General features: G+C 34.8%; 1 protein-coding gene across 2 annotated transcripts; it reads right to left on the bottom strand.

The window, feature by feature from the left end:
• Window positions 1-12,023: 12,023 nt before the first annotated feature.
• On the bottom strand, window positions 12,024-14,846 carry LOC133851755 (uncharacterized). 2 transcript variants are annotated; one of them, XM_062288322.1, is made up of 2 exons: window positions 14,422-14,846; window positions 12,024-12,722 (listed from the first exon to the last, which is right to left on the bottom strand). In XM_062288322.1, the coding sequence occupies exons 1-2, from the start codon at window positions 14,701-14,703 to the stop codon at window positions 12,450-12,452; spliced, it is 555 nt and encodes a 184-aa protein (XP_062144306.1). In that variant the 5' UTR covers window positions 14,704-14,846; the 3' UTR covers window positions 12,024-12,449. The 2 variants fall into 2 exon arrangements, with proteins under 2 accessions (XP_062144306.1, XP_062144307.1); XM_062288323.1 differs by having other exon boundaries at window positions 12,024-12,710; window positions 14,422-14,842.

Below are 14,846 nucleotides of genomic sequence, written 5' to 3'. Positions count from 1 at the left end.
TCATTGGCACCGGAGACATTTTCCATTGTCATTAAGGACAAAGGGCAGAAGCTCTTATGGACAGGAGTCAGGAGTAAAAAAAATTGTTAATAAAGGCTATTAAGCTAAATTTTTATTTTTTACCTTATAATTTTTTTTTTCTTTTATATAATTAGGGAGAGTTCATAACCTGTACGGTCCCCTTAAATTCGTTCCTAATTGTCTGTGTTTCCACCCCCATCCTTTTTGTTTTCTTTTTGGTTTTTTTTTTTTTGTTTTAAAGAATATGTTGATGTTGTAAGAATTGTACACGCGGCAATGTTTTGCATTGTCTATTTTTACAGGGGCCAAATGGACTGAAGGACCACACTTGATAAAGGTAGATTAAATTTGACTGAAAAATCAATAAACTTTTTAGTAAAATTGTAACCACATGGGTTAAATTTGTATTTAATCCTAAAATTTAAATCCAATTGTAGATAATGAAAAAAATTTGATAAAGATAGTTTTTTTTTTTTTTTTTTTTACAATTGTAGATAATTTAAATCCAATTAAGTTAAGGATTTGTTTGGCAAAGAGTTGAAAGAAGAGAAATGAGAAATAAATTAATTGATATGATATAAGATATAAGGTGGAAATGGGTTTTGAATTATTGGCTCTGTTTAGTAAATTCCTTCCCCCTCATTTTCCTTTATTTTTTTTCCTATTTGTGTCGGTACGAAAAAGTAGTAAAATCTGAAAAAGAATTCAACATTTATTTTTATTCCCATTTTACCCCGATCTTTCAATATGAAAAACGAAAAAAAAAAAAAAAAAAGTAGGAATAAGAAGCCAACATTTCATTCTATTCCCATTTTACCCTCAACTTTTTAATATGAAGAACAAAAAAAAAAAAGGGAATAGAATGAAATGTTGGTTTCTAGAAGAAGCCAACCATTTCAATCGTCTGATCATCCGTATTGACAATGAGGAAAAGAGGGGGGAGGAGAGAGGAATTTACCAAACAGGACTATTATTTTTTTAAAAAAAAAAAAAAATGCCAAACATATCCACCCTTCTTGCAGCTTGGAGGACTTGACAAGTTGCGGTTGACTGGCAGTTAGGTAGCATATTCTTGCTTGGCTTTTACCAAGTAATGAAAGAAAACAGAACACACGTGTCCCCTCCACGTGCTTTACCTGAGGGAGACATCAAGTAGTAATAAAACACACATGTTTATCGTCCCCCACCTCTCTTATTCCACTGGGCCCCAATCATTTCGGTTTCGAAGACCCCTGTAATTGGTAGGACCCCATAGATTTATGACTCGGCCTTTCAAGCTTCAATCATGATTTACAATTTAGTGCTTTTCTGGCCCCAATTGGAGCTAAACACAATAGAGCCCAATTATTTGTTCGGTGATGAAAGGATATGGGACCTGCCAACCAGCTCAGGCTTCAGATAAAGTTGATCAACTTTAATCATAATTAATGGCTGATTATGACTTTCAAGTCAGCATCGTGGGACAATTTTTTTTATTATTATTTTTATGTAATGCTGTATCACATGTTTTATCTCATAAATATGTTGCCAAATTATCATGACAGACTAGACCAGTACTTTTTTTTTTTTTTTTTTGACCGATCTAAATGATATAAAAAAAAAAAAAATGTAATTTTTTACTTTACTTTACATTAATAAATCTGTAAAATTTAATCTGAATCACGAAATGATTATTTTTCATTTTATTATAGTTTTTATTTTTTTTTTCTTAATAAAATAAGGAAAGAAGGTTATAGAGAAGGATTCTTATCATTTTGAATCTGAATGAAAGAGAGAACGTAGAATCCTGTGGGGATGCTACAAAAAAATTATTAATAATAGCTTATTTAGTTAAAGCATGAGCCCGAAAATTAGGACTACGAAACAATTTCAAAGCACTTTATTTCTTCAAACATAAAATAAATAAAAATAACATAATCTCTGGATTTCTACAAATTAAAATACTTACAAGAATATATGTGATGAATGTGAGTTTAAAAGAGTATTTATTCTATATTTCAACAATTAGTTAAAGAAGCACATTTTCGAATATTTGATTGTTGAAATATCAATCAATCTTAGGTCTTCCAATTTGGGCATGTGGCTGGAGGGTATGGAGGGGGACCTAAAGAACAAGTCCCATGCAATGATAGTAGTAGATCGTTTGGTATGACCACGATAGAATATTAATTAAATTATTAAATTTATTAATTTAAGTTTTTGAAACAAATGATAATTTAACATAATAATAAAACAAAAGTCTTGAATTCGAATTATGTATCCATAATCTACCTTTCATTTTAATTAAAAATTTCAATTATTGGACCTACACGTAAGGAATATTATTATTATATTAATCAAATGATTAATTCATGCCTAGTGTCCCAAAACATAAATGAAATCTCCACAAAGATACGTAGGAAACTCATAATTTCCTGGTATGATACTTAAATTATTTGGTGGGATTTGTTTTCTCTAGTTTGTACCTTTTATTTATTTATTTATTCAGGATAAAACAAACAGCTTCGGTTAGGCTTTATACCCTTCGTTTGGGGGGTTAAAAAACGGATAAAGGTTTCTTTTAAAATTTAACATTGTATATAAGGATTACATATTTTATTAAAAAATACATATCAGAATCACATGCTCTAAAGACATACGACAGTTTAATTAATTAGATTAGAATAATTTCTTCCGACTAAAGACGGAACCAAAGGGCCTCTCAAAGCCATGACCTCCAAAAGCTCCATAATCTCATCTCGGTCTCGATCGATATAATCAATTTGAAAGAAAATTTTGTGCTAAAAACGTTAAAAAACATTCTAGTAAAAACTTATCAGGTGAACACTAGATAAAAACCTTTAATAATAATAATAATAATAAAAAAAATAAATAAATAAATAATTGACGCCCTTTCCTTTTGGTGCTTCTTGTGATATGATAGAGCGTGTGGGGTGACCTTAATTATGTGACACAAAGTGCGCACTTTTGGGAAGTCACATGAGGTGGGGGACAATGGAAGTGGCTAGTTGTCTCACTTGTCTGGCATTGTGTACGTTTCTTCTTCTTTTTTTCTTTTTCTTTTTTCAAAAAAAAAAAAAAACAAAAAACAAAAGTTATTATGTAAATATAAAATTTTATTAACATATATGGTAGGTGAAAAAAAAACCCTTATATATATATATATGCTAAGATGGTGCACTCCTCTCATTAAGGCTGACAATTGTTTATACAATTTGTAAACACAACACCAAATTATCGAGGGATTTAACTAGTTTAATTAAATATGCTAAGTTAGGATTCATAACTTATATAATCTTATACTCATGTCTCAATATCAACCGAACACGAATTATCACTCTTACCTCTCATTCACTATTATAGGATATATTTTTTATTTAAAAAAATGTTTTGATTTGACATAAATATAATATTAATGGGGACGACCACAGTGGTCATCCCCTCAGAAATGCCCGGCTTACTTCAATGGCCAGGCATAACGCCTGGTCATTAGTTGACTAGTAATGACCAAGTGAGTAATACAAATGCACGTGGCATTACTTTAGACTATGCGTATCACGAGTATTGTTTTAGTAGCGTGCTCTACCGCTAGGAGAAGAAAATGTTGTAGCTCAAGAGTTAAGGCACGTGAAACAACTTCTTCAAATCTTTTTTTTTTTTTGGGTACATGAGAAGTACTAAATTTATTTTTTATTTTTTTATTTCACTATGCATTATATTTCTAACAAGTGAAAATTGTTTTTATGTTTTAACGAAAAGTGTTTTATATTTTGAGTTGTTTATTAATATATTTGTTTAAATTAAAAAAAGAAAAAAAGAAAAAGAAAAAGGAAGTCAAAATGTAAAATATAAAGAGGTCAACAATCATAAAAGATATATAATAATTGCCTAACCATCATCCTTATGTTAGAAGCTTTTTGTGCATGCCACATGCAGTTATCCCTAATCAATCATTTCTAATACAGTATCAAAACCATAAATTCCACCAAACAATTATTAACTTCACGTGTAAATTAATAGTAATTACTGACTTAATTAATCTGATTGGGTAAATTATCAGGAGCATTTGACTGTCGGTATCCATTCCAATAATATTTTCAAATTATAATTTGAGCTTAATTGTATGAATCGATCAGTTGATTGATAATGACTGGCTTGTCTACTTTGGGTTAAGGTCTTCAAAAGTTGTCCCAAATCTCTATCTTACTTATGACTTTGCTTGCCACTTTCATTAATCCCATCATCTCATCTTAACTATGATTACCTAAACATACATCGGATATTGATTATTGTGTGTCCTTAAGATCCGTGATGCATGCAAAATGTCCAAACACATGGACTGAAATGCCTTGTCATTGAATGCTCCGATTGCACAACAACCAAAGCAACAATTGAGTGAGATTTTTAATGGGGTTCACGTGCCCAAACATTTATTTGGACAAGCGGGCCGGCTCGAGTGATCTATTTAGAGTTACGCATATTACAATTCGAATAGGAAATTGTAACTAATCTTAATCTCAAGAACGCCTATTCTAGCAAAATGTAAATGAAAAAAATTGCTCAAGTGATCCTTGAGATATAGAATTTTATCAAATCACTCCTTAAAGTTCAAAAGTTATCACTTTACTCCCCAATATTAGAATAGCTATCAAATAGATCTCTCCATCCGGATTTCGATAAACTTTTAATGGCGTTTCCGCTGCACACCCAATTAGAAGGCGACATGTGTCTCGTTTAATAAAAAAAATAAAAGAAAAAAAAATACAAATACAAATACAAATACAAATACAAATACAAATATAAATATACAATTTTTTTTAAAATATATATATATATATATATATATATATATATATATATATATATATATATATATATATATATATATATATATATTAAGTTTTTGGACAAATTGGCTAGACTGGGTGGCCAAACCACCCCTAGGCTGAATTTGGAGTGTGGTGGATGTTGTTGTACTTGGGTGTAACACTAGGGAAAAATAAAATTTTAAGAAAATTAGAAGCTTAGAAATTATGAAATAAGATACTAAAATAAAGGTACATCTGGGAGTTATTAGATCAATCACAGTAAGGCTCGTATGCATTAAGACTAAGGAGACCGAAAATCCGAGTCGAAACCCTAAAGTTTAAAGTTTGTGTACAAGTCTCGATCAGATTGTGTTTTGAGCGGGAAAAAAGAATGGCTAAGATTAGATTTAGATGATCTCGATTGATTGAGTGATGCACTCAATCGACCAAGAGAGCATCTCCACGTATCAGCCAACATGTGGGGGTTAGGTGGGACATGATGCGGCCTTTAATGCTGAAAGAGAAACGTGGGTAACAAGTTTAATTGTTGACCAAGCAATTCTTGATCGATCAAGTGACTAGTTCAATTTACCAAACTTAGTTTGTACTGTGTGCATGAGCCTTTTTAAAGCCCAAAAGTTGATGGAAAACTTGTTTTTTATGTGTTCATCTGAGAAGGCTGGAATCTGAGTGAGAGAGGTGGAAAATAGGGAAAAGAGAAGAGAGTGAGAGGTTTTAATTTGGTGCAAAGCTAAGAGAAGGCTAATCCAAGATATTAGGCTTGGCAATTCGGGTTTACGGGTCGGGTTCGTGTCAACCCGGCCAACCAGAATACACAATCGGGTTCAACACAAACCCGACCCGATTAATAATCGGGTTGAAACTTCAAACCCGAACACGACCCGGGTAACCCGTTGTGACTTCGTCTTCGTCTTCATCTCAGGCTTCTCAGCGCTACTCCTCGCCTCCTCTTCCTTTCAATTTATGTCCTGTACACGCACCTCTCTCCCGCCCCATCTCAACCTCACCGGCCACCACCACAGCACCACTACTTCACCAACTCACAAAACAACATGGACTCCAACGGTCCAACCCCCTCCTCTCCGATGCCCAAGACGACGACGTTTCCACTTCCGAAGACAAAATCGACGAGCTCGACATTGTCGAAGAAGATCCACAGCAACAAGACGAATCAGAGGAAGAAGATGCAGAAGGCGACTGATCAGATGATTCAGATTGGACTCGGGTTTCGGGCTACTTCTTCGACAAAGGCCATTAGGAGGGCGTTCAACCAACGCTTGATCGACGAGTGGGACGACAATCACTCAGGGTCTGAGGATCGAAGGAGGCATGAAAGTTTTGAAACCTCAAACCATTGAAAGTATGAAATGGCTGAAGGAGAGGCGTGAAAGAAACTAAGAAAGTAAACTGAAAAGAAAAGATGCGGCCGTAGGGTTTCTTTTGGATTTTTTTTTGGATTTTTAAAAACAAACAGGTTATAATCGAGTCGACTCGATTATGACCCAAACCCGATTACCCCAAACCTAAACCCTGTATTTTCGTGTCGTGTTTGTGCCGGATTCACGGGTTGTGTCAAAAATTGCCAACCCTACAAGAGATAAAGCCTTGATTTTTCCATTGTACTAATTGGAGTTTTGAAGTTGTATTTGGCTTTTGTTGTGTATTGATGTTTTGGTTGAGTTGAGTCGTGTGATGGTGATTGGAGAAGAAAAATGATAGTGAAAGAGGAGTTCTTTTGAGAGTGGAATGATGGAAGTTTTAGATAAAATACATGCATGGTTTTACAATGACATGAGCCCTAGCTACGCTTTCATACCTTATGTATTGCAATTTATGTTTTAGATGTGATTTACAAGTTGTTGTACAAAATAATTTAAAGAAAAAGAAGTTTCAAATAGGGTTTTAGAGAAAAGAAAGTAAAACCAGTTTTAAGATAAAAAGCTGTTGGGAATATAACTCAAAGTTATAGAGGAATAATCTCAATGCAAGCATCATGAAAGCATAGCATTAGATTATGTAAAAGAAAAAATTTCAAGGGTAGAATCATACTACCTCAAAGTCAGCTACCAAGAGATGTGGGCTGATTTGAATCACCTTGATCCAAACTTCAAAACACACGTGTAGGCTAGGGTTTCGAGACATCTAAACATTTTTCTCAATTCTGATTAATGATTAAAGAGACCAAGAGTATAGGTTCTAATGCCTACATAAACTTCATTTAAATAGGCTTGTGTCTCATAGTAGAAGTAATATCAGGTTTCCCTATCAAAGCAAGACTTAGAAAACCTAGCCACCACTCTCTACATACATGGCCATAAGGAGGGTTGTCTTGTGTAATTAGGTCACGCCCAATAAGGGTGATAATGGACTCAAAGAGAAAATAAAATTAGATTCAATAGGCTTAGGGCACTTGTCATCTCATCACTTGTTCTAAACTATTATTGATTATAATTTATTCCATTAAATAATTGTAATTTCATTCCAGTATTTATTTTGATTGTTGAAATCTCTCAATGACTCTTATAATTGCATTTGACCCTTCTATGAAATAATTCATAGTCGAATTAAAGTCATAAATAAACTATCTCTTTAATTCACTATCTCCTAATCCTTGAGTATCCAAATTAATCTCTTGAGTATTATTGAACTCTTGAAATCACATTTCATTAAGTACATTTAATTTTAGTAACCCCTTGCTAAAATAATTTGGCCAAAGATTTAAATTAATCAATTCTCATTAAATTTATCTCAAGTGGATATTTCATGTCGCTTTGATTAAATCAAAGGACTATGGATTTCATCTAGAGTAGTGTTCCTAAATATATCAAAGTGAAATCTACTTCACATTTCTCTTAGGATTGAGAGTCAATATTACAAGCAATCTTGAGTTGAAGTTCTTCATATTGACATTAGTTATAATAGAATAAAATTCACATAGTTCGTTCAGTGCATTGTTACACACCAACTTATCAATCAAAAGTTTTCACTTCACATGATCAAAATAGATCATCATGACTAATATGTTATAGTCTTATCAAATGGAATTGGGCATTCCATAACTGATAACGAACTATAATTTATAAGTTATAAGATTTATAACATAAGTCTCATTAACACACCTAAGTCACATTCAATATAACATAAGGACTACATGCATATAATATATAATATGCACATTTATATAATAATATGCCCAATGTTCTCATATAATTTAAAAAATAAAGAAATTTATTTAATAAAACAAAATGTCATACAAAATGAATTGGATTTTAGGCCACAAACCCTAACAAAAGCTTGAAGCAAATTAAAGGTAAAAGATTCTAGGTTCAGAGTCGGTGAGATCACATATGGCGTTAATCTGGTGCTTGGTCATGTAGTCAATTTTCCTATGCCGTTAGTCTGGTGCTCGGTCACAATTTTGTAGTTTTAGGGGATCACATCTAGCATCAGTCATGTTGTGTTCGATTTGCCCATGTTGTCGGTGTAGTAATCGGTCACAGTTTTGTGGACTCACTCGTGGTGTCGATCTGGTACTCAATCCTGAGAAAAATCAAGTTAATTTAAGAATAAAATGTGTAAAAAGATTATAAGAGAAAGGTTAAGCAAGTTAGAGGAACTCTGTTCTTAATAAATGAATATTTATATGTATATGTGCTTGAATTTTCACAACATGTTTAGATTTTAACATTGCCTTATATTATCGGTTAACAAATGCATTTAATGATATTAGTACGTATACAAATGTGATTTCGTATCTTGAGAAAAGGATAGAAAAGTCTCTCTTGTTTTAAATTTATATTGATATTTATCTCAAAATCACTCATTTACAATTAAGTTATCAAGAAAAAACTTTACCCTATGTTTGAAGAAAAATATGGTTACATTTAGTATTTTGAATAAACAAAGAGAAACGAGTTTTTATCAAACAAAATGGACCTAAGTCACACACACAGAGATCGTTAGAGGCTGTTACTTGCTGAGCAGTGAACTTATAAGTTTCACCTTTAAAATTGTTACTTTTAAAACAATTACTGCACCAAATACCGCAAAACTTAATAATAAAAAATTTATTAAAACTTCAAAATTATAAAAATAATAATAATTAAAAACCTAAAATATAAAAACCTAAAAAAAAAAAAAAAAAGAGGTTAGGGTTTTGGGGGGTGGCCGAACCACCCCTAAAGGCCTTAGCCAACCCCAGATCGGCCGTATGGGGTAGTCGAAACCACCCCCAGGCCTTTAAGGTGGTTCAACCACCCCCAAAACCCAAACATTTTTTTGTTTTTTTTTGTGTTTTAGCCTTTTAGGGGTGGTTTCGACCATCCCATACGACTGATCTGGGGGTGGCTCAAGGCCTTTGGGGGTGGTCCGGCCACCCCCCAAACCCCTAACTTTTTTTTTTTTGGCCTTTTGTGGGTGGCCGAACCACCCCCAAAGCCACTTGGGGTGGTTCGTCCACCCCAGATCGGCCAAGGGGGTGGCTCCAACCACCCCCTTGGCCAAAAATGGGCTTGGGCAACGCCGGCCACCCCTCTTTTTTTTAGGTTTTTATATTTTTTGTTTTTAATTATTATTATTTTTATAATTTTTAAGTTTTAATAAATTTTTTATTATTAAGTTTAAGTTTTGCAAATCTTTTTAAGTGGAAAACTACAGTACCCATGCAGTAATTTAAACTACCGCATGGAAGCCGGATCCGTAGAGCTGTGGGGTCATAACTTTTGAAAAGCTCAAGATAAGGGCTTAACTTTTGAAGACTTAAGGTTAAGCCTAGTTAGCCTAAGTGCCATTTTGTTGATGTATAGTTGCGAAACTCACGCGCATTAATGAGTTGTATATAATGAACCCACGTTGAACTAAAGGCATGTATGAATGAAAGTTACACTTATATTAGTGCTATGGTATTTAAGAAGGTGAGTTTATATATATATTAGAAGCATATAGTTTCGATTGTGCTGATTGTCGGGAATAGTAATAGCGACATGTGAATATTGCAATAATTAATGTGATTATTGAAGTGGGGTATTATAACGGGGTGTGATCGATGCCCAGCGACAGACCCACCCTACAGGTTAAAGGGTTCTTCACAACCCCAAAAAAATTTAAAGTCATTTTAAAAATATATTTTTTATAGTATGACCCCACCAAATGGCAATGATGAATCACAATTATATTTCATGACTCTTCTTTTCTAAGTCTGATAGCTAATGCGGCCTAAAAAATTCTTGTTTTTTTTTTCTTCGAACATGTAGAATTTGCTACCATATATAACTGAAAGCCCAAAGGCCAGTACAGAGAAAGGGAAGTCAACAAGATCCCTAAACTCAAAGTCAGAAGGATTTGACTTAAAACAGCTGCCGGAGCAGAAACATCAAATTTACCAGAATTACATTTGAGCCTCTCTTACATTAACGCTCACTCTCAAATAAAAGAGGGCCGATCTAGCAACTAGCCAACAGAAATTCCGATAAAATTTGAGTAATACACAGACAGACTGTACCAAAGGAAACAAGAAGAATACATAACACAAAACAGGAAAAAAAACCCAAAAAAAGAGGCTACCAACAGTAGAGGAAGAAGCGGAATCCACCGGAGGCGGCGGCGCGTGTCATCCACGCGCCGTCACCTGTCCCACCCAGCAGTAGATCAACCGCCGTAGACCTCAACCAGCATCGTGCACGGCCAAAAGAAGAGGGCAGTGGCCGTCACGCGCGCCAAAGAGCAATAATCTCTCTGGCGTGTGCAGGCCACGCGCCGGACACCGACGACCACCGTGGCCCGAGCTTCTGGCGACTAAAGCGGACGATGACGGGGAGCACGGTTGAGGGGCGCGTGTCTTGGAAAAAACAACGGAGTTGTGTAGATCTGGCTCCAAAAGTGAAGAGGAAATCTGGAAAAAAACCGGCTGACAACCACCGTTAAAGACACGATCACCACCACACCTCCAAGCTGGAAACACCTAGATTTGAGTTTTCCTGCCATAAACAAAAGAAAGAAAAAGAAAACACAAATGTAAACCACCATAGCCTATCAAGGCTAGGGGAACAAAAACTCCACAGCCCTAAACAAGCTGGGAGAAAATCTAGCCTCCACTGAGAGAGGCTCAGGGAGGAAGCAAAACACCTTAGTCCTAGAGGACTAAGGGCAAGACAAGAGCCGGGAGGAGGAAGGCTGACCTCCCTCCCCCGACAAAACCACGAGCACTCCTTTTTTCTTACTTCTTTTCTCTCTCGCTCTCCGAGACCACGGAGAGAGTAAATTTAGGTGGCCTTGAGAGTTGAGAGTCTAAAAAATCCTTGTTGAGCTACTAACTAATTCTGGTGCTTTGTACCCCTTGATTCTTGACATTTTATTTTGTTACTCCTCAATAGTTGGACTTTTTACCGTTAAAAAGCAATAGCTATGGTCAATGGCTAAACCACGACCAAAAAGTATTAAACTCAAAAAAAAAAAAAAAAACAAGGGTTCTTGCTTAAATTAAAATACAACACATTGATTTTATATGAATAAAATTCTTTCAAATTAGATTGGTTTTTTTTAAAATATATATATATATATATATATATATATATATATTCTATTAAATTGATTTTTTTTCCTCTAAAATAAGTGATTTTTATGGGTATTTTTTAAACTGTATATGAGAATCTCATACTTTATATAAAAGTACGCGCACACAGAGGAACTAAATATATTTATATATTTATTTATTTACGTAAGTTCAGATCCCTCGTGCAATAAATCTTGGTTCCGCCCCTCTCAATATGAACTATTGTTGTCCAGTTGGGGTTACACTGTTCAACCATTCCGACGTTGATTTCAAGGTGAAAGCAGGAGATAGGATCGCGCAGTTAATTATTGATTGTTGGACTTCACCGCGAGAGGTGAGGGTGGGTTCAAATCTACTAGTGTATGAGCGGTTTTCCTGTTAGTTATTCTTTGTTTCTTGGTGACAAGGATCAAAGATTTTGTTTAGTTATACAATCAGTGCAACAACTCTCCTCAAAAGTTATAGATTTTTTAAGATAATTGTATAATAAACAAAATCAAATCAGATATTCCTGGCAATGTCATCATAATGTCCTTTTAACAATTCGTACATATTTTAATGAAACAGCCATTATCAATGATTTTTTTTCTTCTTGTTTCCAGTGACTCAATTGGAATAGAAGATGGAGCAATCAACACACAAATCTCCTATAAGATTTCACACACGAGCAATTCACATGAACAAAAAATGGAGCAACAGAAAGGAGAGCAGATTAACCTAAAAGAAAATGGGCGAACCTGCTCTTTTTGACCTTTCTAAAAGATGCACAAGTAAAGATCCTGTCTTCAGATTTCACAAAGGAAAATGCAACTTGTGAATTCTGAAGAATATTCAACTGTAGAGAATCAACCACCACACAAGTGAAGGTAGAATTATATTTGCACAAAAGCACGGTTAGTTAATTATATTTGCACCCGCGGGAGTCTTATCCGATCTGTGTGGGGGGTGCTTTGCATGAGTTCAACGTTTGTCTTTTAAGGGTGGGTACACAAAGTGGCACTGCCTTAAAGTTTTCTGTCATTTAAGAAACAAAAAAAATTGTTGAACAACTAGACCTGCTCTATACGTTGGACAATTAAGCTCACCGCTGCATTTGCGGAGGAGAATGCCCCATGAAAGCTTTCTTGATAGGAAATAGATTCCAATTCTTTGGCCATCTTCAACAATATTTCGCCCAGGTCGGTTTGTTTCTGTAGCAGAGACTCGTAGTATGACTTGGCAGCAACCTTGCTGATTTCCACATTGGTTTCCTCTGGACAATACTCATCATCCAACCATTTATGCAGGGTAACCCTGAGCCACTCGGATTCCTGAAAAACAGGCTGCAAGTGTAAATCATTATATCTAGACCCTTAGAGAGCCTATTTGAGATTTCGTTAAGGATCTTAAAAAGTGTTTTTAATACATAAAAAGTTGTGCCAAGAAAAAGAGTAATGTTAAATACTATAATTCTATTAACACTATTTAACATTCATCCAACAATGCTGACGAGGTACTCCCAATTAACCATTAATTCTTGTTAAATAAAATAATAATAAAAAATTAAATGGTTGGTTGGGAGTTCTACGTCAGCATTGTTAAATGAATGTTGAATAGAATTATAATATCTAACATTTCTCCAAAAAAAAAAAAGGGGGGTCTGTTTAGTAAAAAACTTCAAAAAAAAAAAACATTTTTTTTGCACTAAAGCAGCCCACAAGGGCCACAACTGTGTTTTGAAGTTGAAAATGAGGGTTTTTTTTTTTCTTTCTAAAAAGTTCTTTCAAGCTTTTCTTTATAGACAAAAGCTCTATTTCCTAAGCAAATCCCAAGCAGGCTCTAACTGTACAAAACCTCAAAGAAATCACTATAAAAAATCATAACTAATTACATGTTTTTGTCTCCTTTTATTCAAGATACCTAGGAATGAACTCTAAAAAACTGAGGTAAAGAAGGGCAATGACATGGTGAGAGATTCTGCCTGTGAACAGGTGGTCTAGTACTTTTTAGCCATGAGACTATTCAGGAGTCCAAAGTGAGTGCATAAGATGTGTTTGTTATACCAAGTCATTAGGATCTATTCATAAATCCAAAGTGAGAACATGGAGTCTTCGATACTTACGTTTTTAAAAATCGTGTTTCCAAATCGCACGTTTTGAAATTGCTATATTTTAAATCACACATTTTGAAACCGCAAATAAAAAACGGACCCTTAAAATCCAAAATTCTCATTTTAAGTCCAGGTCACAAATAGACGACCTGGCACACATAGCCAACAAACCAAGCATGAGTACCATGTTAGAAATTTCAACCTAAAAGCTTAAGCTATTAGGTGGAGAGGCCAAACTAATAGCAAAATCCACACCTAATAAATGTATACTTTCTAACATTAACCAGAGTCCAGAAGAATCATATTAAACCTCGTGTCCCTATTGCCACATGTGAATTTTAACAAACAGCTGGGTGGTCTTGCTAGAATAGCAATAAAATCAGCTGACCAAGGCAATACAAACAGCAACATAAAAACGATCCATGCTTCAAAAGTCCAAGAGCTGATTTGCTTAAAAAGTCTGATTTCTAATTTGGTATTTCACTCTCTCTTTTTTTAGATGAATTAATTGGTATTTCACTCTTAAAGGGGAGGTAACTCTCATATGATTAATTCAATTATCCAGAACAATTAACGGGCTAAAACAATCATTAATGTTAAAAAACGAAAAAGAAGCCACTCCCAAGATTCAGTATCAGCTAATCTTGGTTTAACCATAATTTTTTTTAGAGATGTTTCTCGTGTCATTTTCTTGTACATCTCTTATCCGGAGGCGGACAAGAGACATAAGAGAATAAAACCAAACACTTTTCAATTTTTTAAGGTACCCAGTATAGCAACACTTATTGTAATGCTCATGACAGAATAACAAAGCCCAAAAGTTTGTTTATTTAATTAAGATTATTAAGTCAGCCAATCGAATAAGCTCATTGAGAATAAATTATGCAAGTTAAAATGGAAAATGGGCTATGAAGAAATTGGAAAAGTCATACCTCCAAGGCCTTGGATGGGACCGACCAATGCTCTGGGACCCTCAGGTCTTGAACTTGAGCATCTTGGGCATCTGGGTCTTCTTCTCCTCCTCCTCCTCCATGTGCGTTGCTCTGTGGGTTTGGATGAGACTGAGATTTTAGAACAGTGAATGAATGTTTAAGAGGCTGAATTGGCTGAAATGAAACCGGGAAACACAGCTCAGGAGCGCCATTTGTGAGTGATATACGAGGATTACGGATTGGAATGGGTGTAGCTGGTGGAGTGAAATACAATGACCTCATGATTTTGGAGTTTTGGGTTTCTTGATTTTCCTTTTGCCTTCCAATTTTCTCTCTCTCTCTCTCTCTCTCTCTCAATTTGGAAGTGGATAACGGAAAGGCAAGTTAACAGGTGAGATTATGGGCCGGACCTGCTCGTATTCCCT

This window comes from Alnus glutinosa, chromosome 12 (assembly GCF_958979055.1).
Source record: "Alnus glutinosa chromosome 12, dhAlnGlut1.1, whole genome shotgun sequence".
Lineage (NCBI taxonomy): Eukaryota > Viridiplantae > Streptophyta > Magnoliopsida > Fagales > Betulaceae > Alnus > Alnus glutinosa.
Note: the sequence above shows the minus strand (reverse complement) of the source record. Positions and strands in the feature narration are given on the sequence as shown.